This window comes from Salvia miltiorrhiza, chromosome 3 (genome assembly GCF_028751815.1).
Source record: "Salvia miltiorrhiza cultivar Shanhuang (shh) chromosome 3, IMPLAD_Smil_shh, whole genome shotgun sequence".
NCBI lineage: Eukaryota > Viridiplantae > Streptophyta > Magnoliopsida > Lamiales > Lamiaceae > Salvia > Salvia miltiorrhiza.
Window position 1 is genome coordinate 35,923,423 of NC_080389.1, and position 17,289 is coordinate 35,940,711.

Consider the following 17,289-nt stretch of genomic DNA (forward strand, 5'->3'; position numbering starts at 1 on the left):
GCTCAAGTATAACCAAGTAACCTAATAAGGATGCTCAAGTACAACCATTATTATGAACCCTAACAAGAAAATTAATCTAATAACGCACAAGTACAACCAAAAGCAAATGATGCTCACGAAATCAAGCTAATAACTCACCTTGTGATGGTATCCACAACAATGGAAACGTCATAACAGATTGGTCGGCGTCTTCGACGTCAAAATCACGGCAGGCAATGAGCATTTACACATCTTTCTTGATTTATGTCCAAATCGTGTTTTGTGGCGGAGCTGCCGAACGAGCAATTTAAGTAAATGCCTAAGAAATTTTGTACAATTCTTGCAAGATTTCGCAGATTTCGTGGAGATTCATTAATTGAGGGTTTGAGCGAGAACCCTAATTTTATTTCAACGAGAATGCGCAAGAAACGACATCGTTTAGGTACAATACACAACTACGTCGTTTTATTAAGTATTGGTGTGTCCACGTCGGATAATTCCGATTCCACGTGTATACGGATTTGGCTAGAAATTTCCGTGATGAGAAAATTGGGAAAAAAACGATAGTTGGTGGATTTTAATAGGAAGTTCAAATATCGGGGAAAAAAATGGAAATTGACTATAGTTTATGAATTTAGAGGCAATTAACCCATTTCGTAATAGTAAATTAACCTTATTTTGCATATATTTCATTTGTCCACGAAAGATTTGCCACTTTTATTTATAGTAATAAGATCCACACAACTCCACTCATATTGAAAATGTGATGTTTATTTTACTAACAACTTCATTTATATTTTATTAAAATTTATATAGTCCATAATGTAACAAATTGTTTGTGAGTAGAGGCAATAATTTACAACTAAAATAATTCTTACTAGTCGGTAACCCGTCAAAAATCGACGGGAATAACTGAAAATATATAAATATTTGTAATTATTCAATACATTTTTTATTTGATGATTTTTTTTTCACTAAAATAAAGCATTAAATAAATTTGTTTTAAAGTAAAAGTTGTTAACTAAATATATTTTTACTAATATTTAGTCAAACAACTAGTACACTCGTCCGTGCGTTGCACGGTGGGCATTATTTTGAAAAAATATTTTAAGTAAAATAAACATAAATCTAATTTAATACCATGGGCGTTATTTTGAAAGAACATTTTAAGTAAAAGAAGCATAAATTCATCATAAGCATAAAATCTAATTTAGTATGCTCGTTTGTACGATGCATAACCAATATCAAAATTGAACGACATTTAATTTTAAATAAATAAATATACACATTAAAATATAATTTAGAAATAAGTAAATGCAAACATGAATCTCAATAAAAAAAATTAAAATTATCCACAATATAATCTCAATGAAAAACATGAATTTAAAAATATTTGAATTTTCAAATTAAAAAAATAATTAATTGATTTTAATTAATAATCTGAATTTCCTAGACTCCAACATTCTGCTCATAAACCTCAGCTTTAGCCTTTGCATAGGATCATCAGCAGCAGCATCTTTCTCGCCTTCTCGCTCGTCAGCCATCTTCTTTCTATGCAAATCTTAAGTTGTTCGTTGCTCTGCTTGAAGCCGCAACATTTCATGCTCTCTTGCTGCTACCTCTCGAACCAGGTGTCAACATCCCCCCAAATAGGTTTGGTCGCCAACCCTACTCTCCATCGTTGATTTTCTTGGGAAGCGCATAATTGACGGTGGGTATGCGGCTGTAGAATTAGACGTCGTCCATGTTGTCCATGGCGAAAGTGGCGTCTTCTCTCTCTAGAAAAGTGACGAAGCCAAAGGAGCGGTGCTTCTGCGTGGCCTGGTCCACGTCCAACGGCGACTTCACATCATTAATGTCTCCGAAAGAGATGAAGGCAGCGTGGAGTATTTGCTCGTTCACCTTGGCTAAACCGCTAACGTAGAGAGTATTCTTCTGCACTCCTTCGTTCATGGCAATTTTTTCATTTCTCCACGAATCGGATTAGTATGAATTGGCTAAATTGCCTTCGTTCATGGCAATTTGCTCGAATTATGTTTATAAGTTGCCAATTTTTTTGAAGTGGGTTAGTGGGACTGTTATGCATAAGTGAGAATACATGTATAATTATTGGTATCAATTTACATGGGTTAGTGGAAGTAAAAAGTTTTAAATTATTTTTTAATTATCTTTAATTTAAATTTGAATGTAGATAAAAAGTTAAACTCTATTTGGATTGAGGTATCCGAAAATATGGCATTAGTGTAGTTGAAAACAAAACTAATTTTTAAATTTTGGCGGTAAAAAGTAGCCGTTAAACTGCCTTTTTATATATTATATAGATATAGATTCTCTCAACTCAGAAACTAATTTTAGACACTTCCAGCAATCCAATCTGATTATGATGATTTTAGAAATTTTCGATGCTTAAAAGTCAACTTCTGTCTCCCCCTCCAAAAAAAAAAAAGCAAATTCCGAAGTCCCAAGCCGAAACATGATATTGTAAAAGATGAAATATATCCATCCTCATATAACATATTATTGTAATGCGATTATATATAAAAGAAAAGAAAAACCTAAGAAACCCTTGAAAGCACAAAAGAAGCAGACTAAGGGCCGAGCCTCATTAAAACCCTTTTACGGAAAACCTGGTAGGAAAAACTGTAGAAAGAAAAAAGAGTACTTGTCTAAAACGAAAACAAAAAGAAAAGGAAAGAGGAGCGGGAAGGTCAGTTCCAAGAACTCCGGCCTAACCATCGTCCCCAAACCGACCTGGCTTAACCATCCTTATATAACATATTTTACATATGAACATGAAAAAATATGATGGGATTTATTGCACCTTTCTTCCCTCCAAGCACAAGCAGCACACACATATCAAATCAACCTAACAAACGTGTGGCCGAGCATAAGGTGTTCCAAATATATGTCTATCCTGTACCACCATATCCATATAGAAAGAAAAATCCTCCCTTGCCTTTATCAACCGCCGTCATTATTGTTTCATAAACCATTCTTTGCTCATCTGTCAAAGAGGGATATAGCTTAGCGTGCTCTTCTTTCATTTCTTCTATGTTGTAAGACATTTCTTCCAATATCAGTAGATTTTCTGAATTAGATATGACAGTTTCGTTTGGTAACGGCATGCCAGGAAAATTGACTAAACTGGTGGAATTAGCTATAAGCAACCAATGCTAGATTTTTTAATTGGTCATCTGTAACTGCAAATCTATTTAATAAAAGTCATTAGAACAATATAATATATAAATCAAAATTATAAACCATAGATCATAGATACATTGGCACCACTTTCATGTCAAGTAAATATATGGGTCCAATAGTTAGTATTTAATGATATACAACCAAATATTAATAAGATCATATTATGTTTACTGTGAAATATTAATATTTTTCTCTATTAAAAAATAATTTTTTGTGATTATTCAATTTATTTTTTATTTCATAAATTTCTTTTCACTAAAGAGAGCATCTAATAAAATTGTGTTAAAGTAAAAGGATGTAATATTTATTTGAAATAGGCCTAAAATAAATATTTTATGAAATATATATATATATATATATATATATATATATATATTTACATGTAAATAACGATTTTGTTTAACAAAAGATTGATGTTAGCTGCAAAAATAATAAAAAATTATTATAATTATTTTTTGTTTGAATATAATATTTTACCTTTAATGAAATTATAATAATAAATAAAATTTAAAAATATATAATTATAAGGAACTGGAAGAAAAAAAATATAACAATAAATAAATTAAAAATTAAAAGATTCTAAACGTATGTTTAATTGGTATTACTAACTGAATTAATAGATTCTGTATTCATAATGTGTATAATTTGACTTTACGGTTGGGATATAATTAATGCATAAGAAATTATAGGTTCGAAATTAGATATATAAAAATTTGTTAATTAAAAATTTAGAAAAAATAAGAATGAATGAGAATTGCGGAAAATTAGAATAGAGTGATTCTATTACGCCACATAGGATAGAGTTTATTTTACTTTTATATAATATATATATATATATATATATATATATATATATATATATAGGGGCGCGCTCCAGTGAGACCCCCTATTTTTCGTATAACATGAGTACAATGAATAAGACATATAATACTAATGAACAAAACGCATATCTAATGAACAAGATATATATACTGATGAAAAATAAAATTTTAAAAATTCGTAATGAATAAGACATATATACTGATGAACAGGATCGTATATACTGATGAACAATGCAGTATATACTGATGAATAACAAAATTTAAAATATTCTGCTCCCTCCAGGATTCGAACCCTGCGAAAAAAAAAATCACCATCCAGATACAATATCAGCCATAGGATTGATAAAATAAACGCACCAGATCGTGCCCTAGATCTCATTAAAATTAGGGGGTCTCATTGGAGCGGCCCCCTATATATATATACAGGAGAGGGCTACTGTAAAAACACTTCTTAAAATATAAATATAAACGTTTTTTAATGTACGAATTTTATCCAACAGGGTTACGAATTCATCCAACATGGTTACGAATTGTGAAAAATAAATTTTTGCTACCTTTGAGATTCGAACCCAGGACCACGAATTCATCCAAAAGGGTTACGAATCAACCGTAGATCTTGATGATCTAAGGGCTGAAAATCATTTATATTTTATACACTTAAGAGTGTTTTTATTCTAGCCCTCCCCTATATATATATATATATATAGATTAGTACTTCATTACCCATCTAAACTGTTTACTTGCAAATTTTAAAGTGTGGTTAAATAAAAACGGGCATGTAATGTCTAATTTATCCAATGTATACCTATATCACACACACACACACACACACAGCAAAATCGAACAAAGGAAGAAAAACAGAAAAAATGAATAGTACGAAATTCCCTGCATATATGGAGTCCGACAACAAAATTCGACCTCGTGCTCTATTCAATCAGTTCTATCTGCTGGATAATGTCTCCGAGGTACAGTTCTGGACTTCCTTCTTCCAAATTTATGTTTATGTTCCTTTTTTATGCTATTTTGTGGCTGAACTTCAAATTCTTAATCATTTTCTCTTGTTTGGGTCATTTTGGAATTGAGCATACTATGTTCGATGAAATTACTCATTTGAGATAAAAATTAACAAAAGGTTTCTTTGTTCTGTATGACAAAGTAAGTAACAATTGCTTCTTACACAAATTCTCCAAAAAATCTTGTATCGTCAATTCCTTTGCCGGAAAATGCATGTAACCTATCTATGTATCTTTACAAAATGAAGAAACAAAAGAAGAGACGATTCAAAAGTTTCAGCGATATATGACTAGTAAACTAGATGATGATGACGATGTGGGCGTGGAAGAGATTCTGGGAGGCGAGAAATGGCATGTACATTTCGGATTATGCATGACTGTTTTGATTTGAATGTCTAGTTTCGTGCAAAAAATGCAGTACCTTCCGCTTTGTATTATTGTTCCTGTATCTTCATCATCATCGTCATCTTCATCATCCTCTGTCATCTCATCTTCATACTCCTTTATCGTCTCAACCTTGTCATCATACCTGACGTAACTGAATCCATATCTCGGATAGATAAGCTTCAGAAATTGATCAACTTGCTCTTCACACTTTTCCCTCCACTCCTTGCAGAATGCAAGAGGTGCGAGAATCAATGATACTCCAACTCCATATCCCAAGCCGGTGAAGATGAATTGCCAATTGAAATCCACACTATTCCATCTTCGTCTCAGCTTTTCCTTTGGATCGTCAGAGGAACAGTTTGTGTTCGAAGGGAATCCACATAACCCTGGGTTTCCAGCAAATGAATCCGCGGAGAAAGTTTGAAATTGGCTACCTCTTGGGATCATTCCATATAGCTGATTGTAGGATAAGTTCAAGAATGAAAGGAAGGTGAGACTTGTGAGCTCTTGTGGTATTATCCCTGTCAGCTGGTTCATTGAAAGGTCCAATGAACCAAGCTGTGTCAGCTTTCCAATTGTTCTTGGAATCACACCTGAGAAAGAATTGTGTGATAAGTTGAGGACATAAAGTGTACTCAGATCTCCAACTGTTCCAGGTATAGCTCCACTGAAATTGTTGCAAGAGAAATCAATAGCAGTGAAGACTGTCAAAATCTTGACCAGCTCCAGCTCTAGGCCTTTGATAGTGACTGTCACTGCATCCTGGTAGTATAAGCCTCTCAGAAACTCAAAGTGGATGTGGTCTTCCCTCGACTGTGTGCCATTGTCTAGCATCATTCCTCTCCAAGTTGCAATGCAACCTGGATGTATTTCTCCACTTAAGTTATTGAAAGCTAGGTCGATGATTTGAAGATTTGACCAGCTCCCATGGACCTCAGAACAACTGATGTCCCCATAAAACTTATTGCTGCGCAGAACAAGAACGCGCAAGCTGGAAGAATTTTTTAGCCTGCATGGGAATGTATCGTCAATCCCATTGTTTCCCACATTCAAGACTTCTAAAGATTTGCAGTTGGCCATGGACAGTGGGATTTTTCCTCCTAGGTTATTTTGACTGAGGTCCAAAGTTTTTAAACCACAGCTGGAAGAAAACAAATCTGGTATATCACCAACGAATTTATTTTTCCCCAGATTCAACACTGCAAGACTATAACTGTTTATGAGGCAATTTGGTATACTACCAGTCAAGTTGTTGTGAGAGAGATCAAGAACTTGAAGGTAGGTTGCATTGCAAAGAGATTGAGGAATTGGTCCACCAAGGTTATTGTTTGCTATAGAGAAGAACAGTGTGAACGAAACAGAGTAACCTATGTTAACTGGAATGGGTTGTTGAAAGTGATTGCTGGAGTAATCTACATAGACAGCTGACTGGGGGGGCATTGGAAACTCGCCTTGGAGACGGTTTGAATGCAAGTCTAGTACGCTAAGAAAAACAGACATGTTGAAGGGCTTTTGGAGACCAACAAGGAGATTAGAAGAAAGATTCAAATGGAGGAGTGATCCACCTCCAATAGTCCAAACCCAGCTAGGTATTTCTCCTGCAATATGGTTGTTTGAGAGGTCCAAAAATGTCAGTCTGGATTGGTTTCTCAGATCGGGAAAACTGTGCATGTTGCAGGAAGCTAGATTTAACCGGCTTAACTGGGGTAGCCTCGACAAACTTGAATTGCTTGTATCAACAGACAAGTTGTTGTGTCCAAGCTCCAGTCTTGTGAGGTTGGGAAACTTTTGAACCTTTTCCAGCTTTAAGGAGCCACTGAAGTTGTTTGAAGAAAGTGATAGAACACTCAAACCCTCAAGTTTGAAGAAAGACTCTGGAACAGACCCATTAAGCTGATTACTGCTCACATCTAGTGTATCCAAATTAGAGGGATTGGGAATGGGAAATTCATCAATCTGGCCACTAAATGTGTTGCTGGAAAGAAGAAGTCCCTGCAGTGAAGGGAGACCAAAAAGGGAAGGAGGAATGCTCCCATTCAATGAATTGAACCCTAAATTTAGGTATTCAAGATTGGAAAGCCCTTCAAAATGCTTGGAAGAAAGTGAACCTGTTAGAGAATTGCGACTGAGGTCTACATAGGTGAGTTTACTGGACATACTAAAAGGGGGTATTGAACCTTTGAAAGAGTTCAATGAGAAATCCATATAGACTAGCTCTGTTAGATTTGAGATGGTGGTTGGAATCATTCCGGTGAAGTTGCAACTAGAAAGGTCTATCCTAGACAACATTCTTAGATTGCCAATGGAATCGGGCAACCGACCTGAGAAAGCAGTGTAGCTAAGCACCATAGTCCTTATAGAACTGCCCAGGGGAAGCTGTGGAATGGAGCCACTGAGATGCTTATTGGCGGACAAATCAAGAATCTTTAGAGTGGAAACCTGAAAGATGGCATCTGGAAAGGTACCTTGCAGAAAGCAATTGCCCAAAGTCAAGGTTGTCAAATTTGAAAATTTTGCCATGAATTCCGGCACCATCGTCGACAGATTGTTCCCACCAAGATGGAGAATCGAGAGAGAATGAAGCCCTGCAAGCGAAGAATCCAGAGGGCCTGATAGACCACAGCTGCGCAAGCTCAACGTCGTTAAGTTGGGCAGAGAAGAAGACAATGCTTGGCTCCAGTCACTTCTTTGAGCAGAAATGTTGACATTATCAAGATAGAGTTGCCTCAGCCTTGGAAGATTCTCAACAAGCCTCTGCAGATTTGGATTCTCAAGTTTTAGAGACTTAGCTCCTCCAAACAAGGTGGAGAGATCAAGAATAACCAGACTTCTCAACGTTGAAATTTCGATCGGAACCTGTCCGCCAAAACCAGCATTTGACAAATTCAGGTTTGCCAAATTGGTCAAATTTTGAAGTCCCCTTGGAATCTGCGCGCTGTTGAAGAAGTTGAAAGCCAAATTTAGCTCCTCAAGATATTGAAGTCTGAAAAGAGCAGTCGAGTTGTCGATCCCTCCTGAAATCGTCTCGTTCTCGAGGTTCAAACTGATCACACGTCCTGCTCCATCACAACCGACTCCTTCCCATCTGCAGCAGTCATCACTTTGGTTCCATTTTACCAGCTTGGTAGAAGAAGTGGAATCAAACACAAGGGTGCTCTTCAGTTGCAGCAACGAAGATCTTTGGTCGTCGGTGCATTGGCCAGAAGCAAGAAGAGCAATCAAGATTTGGATCAGGGATAAGAAAAGAAGGCATGGAAGAAAGAGTTGAATTCTCATTGGTTTGAGTTGCAAGAAGCTCCCATAAACATGTCTAGTGATGAAGTTGTGTGGATATAATCCATGGACAACCCCTTTCGACAAATATCGAAGCAAAGAATTTTCGGTTATGGCGTCGCCGAGACTTGTTTGAGAGAGAAGCAAAGGAGAAAAGGAAGGGATGACAGGAAGGTATGAGGAAGAGATAGGATGGTCAGCGTGGGAGTTTCTTTGTTCTTTTCTAAAGGTAAAAAATGGTTAACTACGTGTTTTGTGTGTATTATATGTGTGATCGTATAGCTATTACTCAACGCGCTTAATGTCGGCCCCTCCATTAGTTAATTGGTTTGGTTTGACTTTAGAGTTTTCTTCCTATGTGATGTAGTACCAGAACCAAGACTTGGCCAACTTGGTTTGAATTGATGACTTTAACCAGTGGAATATAATATACGAGGAATGTTGTCATATATATTTCTAGCGTTGAATTATAATCCCTCCCTCTCAATTTAATACACCATAAGATTTGAGCATGAATGTTAAAAACAAACAATTTATAATTAAATAGGAGATATAAAGTAATTTTTTTTATTTATTTATTCAAAAAGTAAGAGAGAAAAATGAAAATATTTTTAAAAATGAAATAAGAGATAAATTACAATACCATTTAGTATAAATAATGAGTTGTGTTAAGATGTTTGTTATGTATTGATTTTTCAATTTAGGGAGTGACATATTAAAATAGGACGTGTAAATAAGAAAACATGACATATTGAATTAGGACTGATGAAGTATTAATTTTGTGAGGGGGCGTTTATATCAAGTGATATGATAAAATAATGAGTCATGCTGAGGTGTTTCTTATGTATTGATTTTTCATTTTAGAAAGTAACGTATTAAAGGTGGACGTCCAAATAAGAAAACATGATATAAGTGCTATGATAATATAATGAGTTACGTTGAGATGTATGTCATGTATTGACTATTCATTTTAAAAAGAAACGAATTGAAATAGGACGTCCAAATAAAAAAACATGACATATTGAATTAGGACTTATGGAGTATTAATATTGTGAGGGGTTTATATATATCAAGTGATATGATTTTTTTTAAAGATGAATAATGGCCTCGTCATTTTCCCTCTTGGTGAGTCGAACTCCCAACCTATTGATTGGAGGGGAAGCGTTTTACGGACTGAATTATGTTTTATTATCATTAAATGATATGATTGCGTATTTAAAAGTTAAAATGGTCAAATAAGTTTAAATTTAATTAATACATCAAAGTAATAAATGATAGATTAATTTGAATTATTTTTATCTATTCATTTTATCACTCAAAAGAAATGCCTCAAAAAATATTCAATTGTGCGTGAACACACTAATCCTTATAATAGTATGTCCGGAAATCATTGAAGAGGTGACCCTCTTTCATCATGTAAAAGAGGTATGGGGTTCAATTTCTAACGTCCACTTTTTTAGGAGGGGTTAAAAGAAATATGCTCTTAAAATATAAAATATGAATTATTTTCAGTTTTAAATCATTAAAATAATTTTTTCATCATTTTATTAGATGAATTTATGGACCGGAGTTCGAATTTCATAAGTAGCTAAAATTTTAATTTTTACAATTCAGATATTTATATAGTGAATTCATACGTCTTTTATAAAAAATTCATACATTTACATATGATTATTATATTATTAAATCTTAATCATTAGATTATTAGTATATCAATTATGTAAATATATTTCTATTTTATACGCTCATTTGATACATGGTATGGGATATGGTGTGATATATTTGAGTGAGATATCTTATATTATATGTCATATTAATATCATGTTTGATAAAAATGTATTAAAATATCTATAAAATATAATATGTTGTTTAGTACAATGTATTAAAATTATATAAAATTAATTAAGATTTGTATTACATATTCTACCTTTGTAGGCGGTATACAGAATCTCTGATCAAATCAGTATAATATTTTCGGATTTTTAATTTATAAAGGATCGTGTGTTTTGTATTACATTTTATCAAATAAATATTAAAATATATGAAACAATGTAGTCAAATGAGTATAATGAAGATTGAAAATCAATTTTTGGCCCATAATCTTAAAACATCAAAATATGGTTATTAATTAGGTGGTATGCCTAATTTGCCCTTTTTACTCGGCCGCTAGGGTGATTGCGCGACCGCTGGATGATTGCGCGGCCGGTGGAAGCTTATGGGTGAGTTGCGCGCTCGCAGGGAAAAGCCAGCGTCCGCTGCGCGTAGGGGTGTAATCGAACCGAGCCGAACCGAATAGTGGTGTGCTCAAGTTTGGTTTGTTTAGTATCGAATCGAATCTCGAACTTTACTTACCGAATACTTTGAGGCTCGCGAGCGGCTCACGAGCCTAATCGAGCCTATACGAACTTTCTAAATTTATATTTATATTCAAAATATTGATTATTTTATTTTACAAATAAATTATTTTATTTAAAATAATAAATATATTAATTATTTTCTTATGACAAATAAAATTAATTAGAGATTTAATACAATTATTATTAATTTAATTTAGTGGATAAATATAAGTTGTATATACTAATAATTTATATTTTTCAAGCTGAATCACTTGACGAACATGTACACGAGCTAACGAGCCGAATACTACTAAGCTCAAGTTTGGTTTGTTTATTTATCGAGCTTCTCTAAATGAACTTGAACGAGCTTTTTTCAAGCCGAGCTCCGAATAGTTCGCGAGCGGCTTGGTTTGTTTACACCCCTAGCTGCGCGTATGTCACTTATAGTACTATTAGTGCCATAAGTGCTAAAATGACCATTTTAAACACTTCCTCGTAGGGTTTAGATGTTCCATTTAAGGTTTAGATTATCTATTTAGGGTTTAGATGTTCGATTTAGGGTTTAAATTATCCATTTAGGGTTTATGATTTCTTGATTCTATTGATGTTGTTTCTGTTGCACGTATGACACTTATGGCACTATTAGTGTCATAAGTGCCAAAAGACTATTTTACTTGGTTTTATTTTGGATTTTCGATGGCACTTTTGGCATTATTAGTGCCATAAGTGCCAACGGAAATCCAAAATAAAACCAAAGTAAAATCTTGGCACTATTAGTGCCATAAGTGTCTAACCCGACCCGACACGCGACCTGCGTGCCTGATCCTACCTGGTCCGCCTCATTAAGGGTAAAAACGTCCAAATCAATAAAAATGATCAAATTTTATATTTTTTAATGTGTGACTATAAATTGTATTTTATGTTTCATTTTGGCTACTTCAAATTTTTACTCTAAATATATTATACACTATAATCATCCGTATTAAACGAGTCTCTACGAATTAATTTGTGTGTGTTTTGTGCGTGTGAAAGGGTGGCAACTGGCAATGGGTGAGTGGGGTTGGCTCATTTCCTTACGCTCTCACCCGTCAACCTCATTGACCAATCAATTTCTTGTTTTTCTTGTTTTTAGTTGTTTTTCTTTAATTCATTTATTTTTCTTATGAAAACTACGTAAATTTGTAGTTGTGAAACTTTTCACGGAGATATTAATTAAATCAAGAGAACACTTTTTGATTAATGAATTGATAAAAATATAGAAAATCTGACGATGACAGGCTTCGCGTTATGTTGGATGCTTACCATAAATTTGATGAATTACTTAACATAGAAGTTGACCTCATTATATAATATAATAATATATAAATCATAGTTCAGAGAGCAATTACATGTGCAGTCTTCACGTTTGGGAGCATGAGGAAACTTCATCGATCGACTTTTAATAAATAGTAGTATAAATTATTGCCTCAATTTATAACAATTTTTATTCGCGATTCATGTGTCTAATATTATGCTTTCTATAGTAATATCGTGTTTTGTTTTATTAGATTTAGACTAAATACATATTGATGACAACATATAGGCTATAACAAGTTTTAATTCATAATCTTCTTATATACACTAATTAACATTAAAAATAATTTGCGCTAAGCAATTCTTGTGCAATTAATTTGATCTCAATTTTGCTGGTGAGATTTTGAATTTATAATCTTTAAGCGAATAAGAAAATAATAGAGATAAATAGGAAAGAAAGAGTAAACAGAAAATGATAAAGAGTCAAAAATGGTGTTGGTAGCTCAACATTTTGGACTTTTAAGACCGTCTTTAGTGATTGTGAATTACTGCATCAAAAAAAGTGATAGTGATAGTGAATTACACCCACTCGTCTTTCCTACTCAACCTTCCCTACAAAAAGACGCATGATTACCGACAGTATTTTGCCGTCGGTAGTAAGGCACGGTCGCCAGTGAAAGTATTTACTGGCCGGCTAGTTAGCGACGGCGCTGTTGCCGTCGGTAATATTTTTTATTTTTTGTTGAATCAATTCGTAAAATCAAAGTAAAACAATGACACAGATTCTTTACGTGGTTCAGCCACGAAGGCCTACATCCACGGACAAGGAGATGAACACTTTCACTATCAAGAATCGGAAGAGTACAGAGAAGAAGCTTCAAGCTTCAATTTACAGCAGCTATACTTAGCACCTCTCCAAATCTTTCCACTCAACTCAATATCGTAAAAGTAAATCAGAAGAAGAAAATACACACTGCAAACTAAGGAATACAATAAGAGAATGCCTTTATACATCAATCTGATCTTCTGCAAATCCTCTCGCAAAACGGCCGCTGCTTCAGTTAGCTGAGAAATAACTAACTGTTATGCCTATTTGCTAGAGAGTCCTTCAACTTAATGAATATTGCAGAATAACCCCTGAAGCTTATAAAAGCACAAACCTACAAACTCCACCTTGCTGCATATAAGCTCATCTCCTCATCAAAACCAAAACAATTAACAAACTTTAACAAGATCCAGACAATACTTAAACTTAACTCTTGGCAAAGCCTTAGTAAGAGCATCTGCAGCATTGTCTTCGGTTCCCACCTTAGTAAACCTTATCAGACCTTTGTTAATAAGATCACGAACAAAATAGTACTTCACATCTATATGCTTTGACCTCTCATGAAATACTTGGTGTTTGGCTAGGTGAAGAGCACTTTGGTTGTCACCAAAAATCTCAACACTCTTTTGAAAAACTCCAAACTCTTCAAGAATACCTCTAAGCCAAACTGCTTCCTTCACAGCCTCTGTCATGGCCATAAATTCAGCCTCTGTAGTAGATATGGCTACTACGGATTGAAGTACTGATTTCCAGCTGATTGCAGTCCCATACAGAGTAAATATATATCCTATTTGGGATCTCCTGCAATCAATATTAGCAGCATAATCTGCATCAACATAACCTCTTAGAGGATCACCTTTAAAAATACCATTCTTCTCAAATAACAAACCACAATCAGCTGACCCTTTAATGTATCTGAGAACTCCTTTTAATCCTTCCCAATGCTCTCTTCCTGGATTGGACATGTATCTACTGAGGATACTTATAGCATAAGCAAGATCTGGTCTAGTACATATCATCATGTACATGACTGATCCAACTGCATTGGAGTATGGCACTGAAAACATCTGCTTCATTTCTTCATCAGTCTTAAGACATTGAGTAACAGAAAACTTGGCTTGTTGAGACAGTGGAATCACCAGACTTTTAGCTTCATGCATCATAAATTTTCTGATCACTTTAGTAGCATAATCACTCTGCAATAAGCAAAGTTTTCCCCTTTGTTGATCTCTGATAATATCCATACCAAGTATCCTTCTTGCTGCTCCCAATTCCTTCATTTCAAACACAGATTTCATCTGCTCCTTAAGCAATTGAATCTTAGCTTTACTCTTGCTAGCTATCAACATGTCATCCACATACAAAAGAAGATAAACTGATGGATATTTTCCTTCCTTTAGCATGTAAACACAATTATCATGTTGAGATCTCTTATAACCAGAACCAAGCATAAACTCATCAAATCTAATATACCATTGCCTTGAGCTTTGTTTGAGTCCATACAAAGATCTTTTGAGAAGGCAAACCTTTCCTTCCTGTCCTGGTGAAATAAAACCCTCAGGCTGCTCCATATATATAGTTTCTTCTAGATTTCCATTCAAGAAGGCAGTTTTCACATCGAGCTGCTCTAATATCATATCATCTTGAGTCACCAGAGATAGTAAAATCCTTATGGAGCAATGTTTCACTACTGGAGAGAATATTTCATTAAAGTCTATTCCCTCATTTTGAGCGAATCCTTTGGCTACTAATCTAGCCTTGAACCTGACTTGTTCCATTCCATTCACCATCTCTATCTTCTTTTTGAAGATCCACTTACATCCAACTGCCTTTTGATGAGATGGTCTGTCAACAAGTATCCATGTCTGGTTTTTCTTTAATGGATCCATTTCTTCTTGCATTGCTCTTAACCAATTGCTCCTGTCTTTACTTCTCATGGCTTCCTTATAGTTCTTGGGCTCCTGATACTCCAAATCTTCTGCTATGTTGAAAGCATATCCTATCATATCAGCATTTCCATAACGACTTGGAGGTTTTATTTCCCTTCTGACTCTATCCCTGGCCAACATGTAGTCTGAAAGTTCATCATGCTCCTCTATCAGTTGTTGATTCTCACTGTTTCCCTTTCAGATTCTTGGTCTGAAACTTCTTGCTCACTAGTTTGTTGATCTAGGGGCTCGACCTTGACCTGTATATCTCTTAAACTTTGAGCAGTAGAGATGTCTCTTTCATTGAGTATGGAAACCTTTTCTTTCTTAAAAGGCATAATGTCTTCTTTGAATATTACATCTATGCTCAATATAACCTTATTTTCTCCCTTCTCTGTGCACCATAATCTGTATCCCTTCACTCCAGTAGGGTATCCAAGCATGACACACCTTAAAGCTCTTGGTGCTAGTTTGTTCTGCTTTATGTGCACAAAAGCCTGACAACCAAATGGCTTTAAGCTTGAGTAGTCACTGACATGCCCTGTCCACAATTCCTCTGGGGTTTTGAACTTCAAAACTGAAGAAGGTGACCTATTGATCAGGTGGGCTGCTGTTAATGCAGCTTCTCCCCAGAATCTTTCTGGTAATCCTGAGCTTATCATCATACACCTCATCCTTTCCAATAAGGTCCTGTTCATCCTTTCCACCACTCCATTTTGTTGTGGATTGGCTGGAACGCTTTTATGCCTTTTGATTCCTTTCTTCTTACAGTACTTGTCAAACTCCTTTGATAAGAATTCTAGACCATTGTCTGTCCTCAAATATTTGAGAGAGACTCTCTTTTGATTCTCCACCTCAACGCACCATTCTTTGAAGCAATTGAAAGCGTCGGACTTTTGTTTCAAAAGATATATCCAGACCTTCCTGCTAAAGTCATCAACAATAGAGAGAAAATATCTTGCTCCTCCAAGAGTAGCAGTGTTAGCTGGACCCCATAAATCGGCATGAGCATAATCAAGAGGTGATTTACTTACATGCATACCCTTAGGATAAGGTAATTTAGTGCTTTTTCCTAGCATGCAAGGTTCACAGTGTTGCATTTTATCACAACTCGAACTAGGGATTATTTTCTGTTTTATAAGTTCCTTTAAGCCTTTTTCTCCAACATGGCCTAGTCTAGTATGCCATTTCATAAAATCATCAGCAATATTGGACTCACTCTCACCAATAACAACCTTAGCATCAAGATAGTACAAATTATGTTTTCTATATGCTTTCATAATCAGCTTTCCATCCTTTTTCACATGTAATTCTCCATTATTAGATTCCCAACTACATGCCTTCTTTTCTAACAAACCCAAAGAAATCAGATTTCTTTTAATATCAGGTATGAATCTTACTTCAGTAATCAGTTTAAAGGAACCATCATGCATCTTAAATCCAACTGATCCCATACCTTTCACATGGCAAATTTGGTTGTTGCCTAGCAGGACTGATCCTTGCTCATTTAGTTCCAGTTTGTTGAGCATGTGTTTGTTGGGACACATGTGGAATGTGCAAGTTGAGTCCATGATCCATTTGAATTGAGGGTCATCTTGAGAAACGTTCAAGGCTTCAGCATCTACTGTTTCTTGAACATTATCAGCATTGTTTTGAATTGCTCCTTTCTGTTCCTGTTGTTTCCTTTTCCAGATATAGCAGTTCTTCTTCAAGTGACCTGTTTTCTGACATTCAAAACATTTCTTTGCTTCTTTCCCAGATTCCTTTTTCCCTTCCTTTTTCTTCTTTGAATCATCAGTTGACTTCTTGCCTTTCCCTTTGTACTTCTTGATGTTTAAGCTTTCTGAATAAGCTTCTTGTTTCCCATCGTTTTGTTTTTGGAGTTCTTTAGCACGCAGAGCAGTTTGAACCTCTTCAAGAGAGATTGATCCTTCTCTCCCAAAGACTATGGCATCCTTCAAATGTTCATAGCTTCTAGGGAGTGCATTTAGCAAAAGGATTGCCTTATCTTCATCTGCCAGTTGTGCATCTATACTTTCCAGATCATCTATGGACTTTGTGAATTCTTCCATTTGATCTTCTATCGATTTTTCTTCAGAAAACTTGAGAGAGTACAGCTTCTGCTTCAGATATAGCCTGTTTGCGAGGGACTTGGTCATATATAATGACTCCAATTTTGACCAAAGTTGTGCAGTTGTTTTCTCCTTCGCTACTTCGCGAAGAACCTTATCT

At 35.1% G+C, this 17,289-nt stretch overlaps 1 protein-coding gene across 1 annotated transcript; it reads right to left on the bottom strand.

Moving 5' to 3' along the window:
• Positions 1 to 5,123: 5,123 nt before the first annotated feature.
• LOC131016493 (receptor-like protein 7) lies at positions 5,124 to 8,993 on the bottom strand. The gene has a single exon (XM_057945194.1). The coding sequence runs from the start codon at positions 8,675 to 8,677 to the stop codon at positions 5,291 to 5,293; it is 3,387 nt and encodes a 1,128-aa protein (XP_057801177.1). The 5' UTR covers positions 8,678 to 8,993; the 3' UTR covers positions 5,124 to 5,290.
• Positions 8,994 to 17,289: the final 8,296 nt, after the last annotated feature.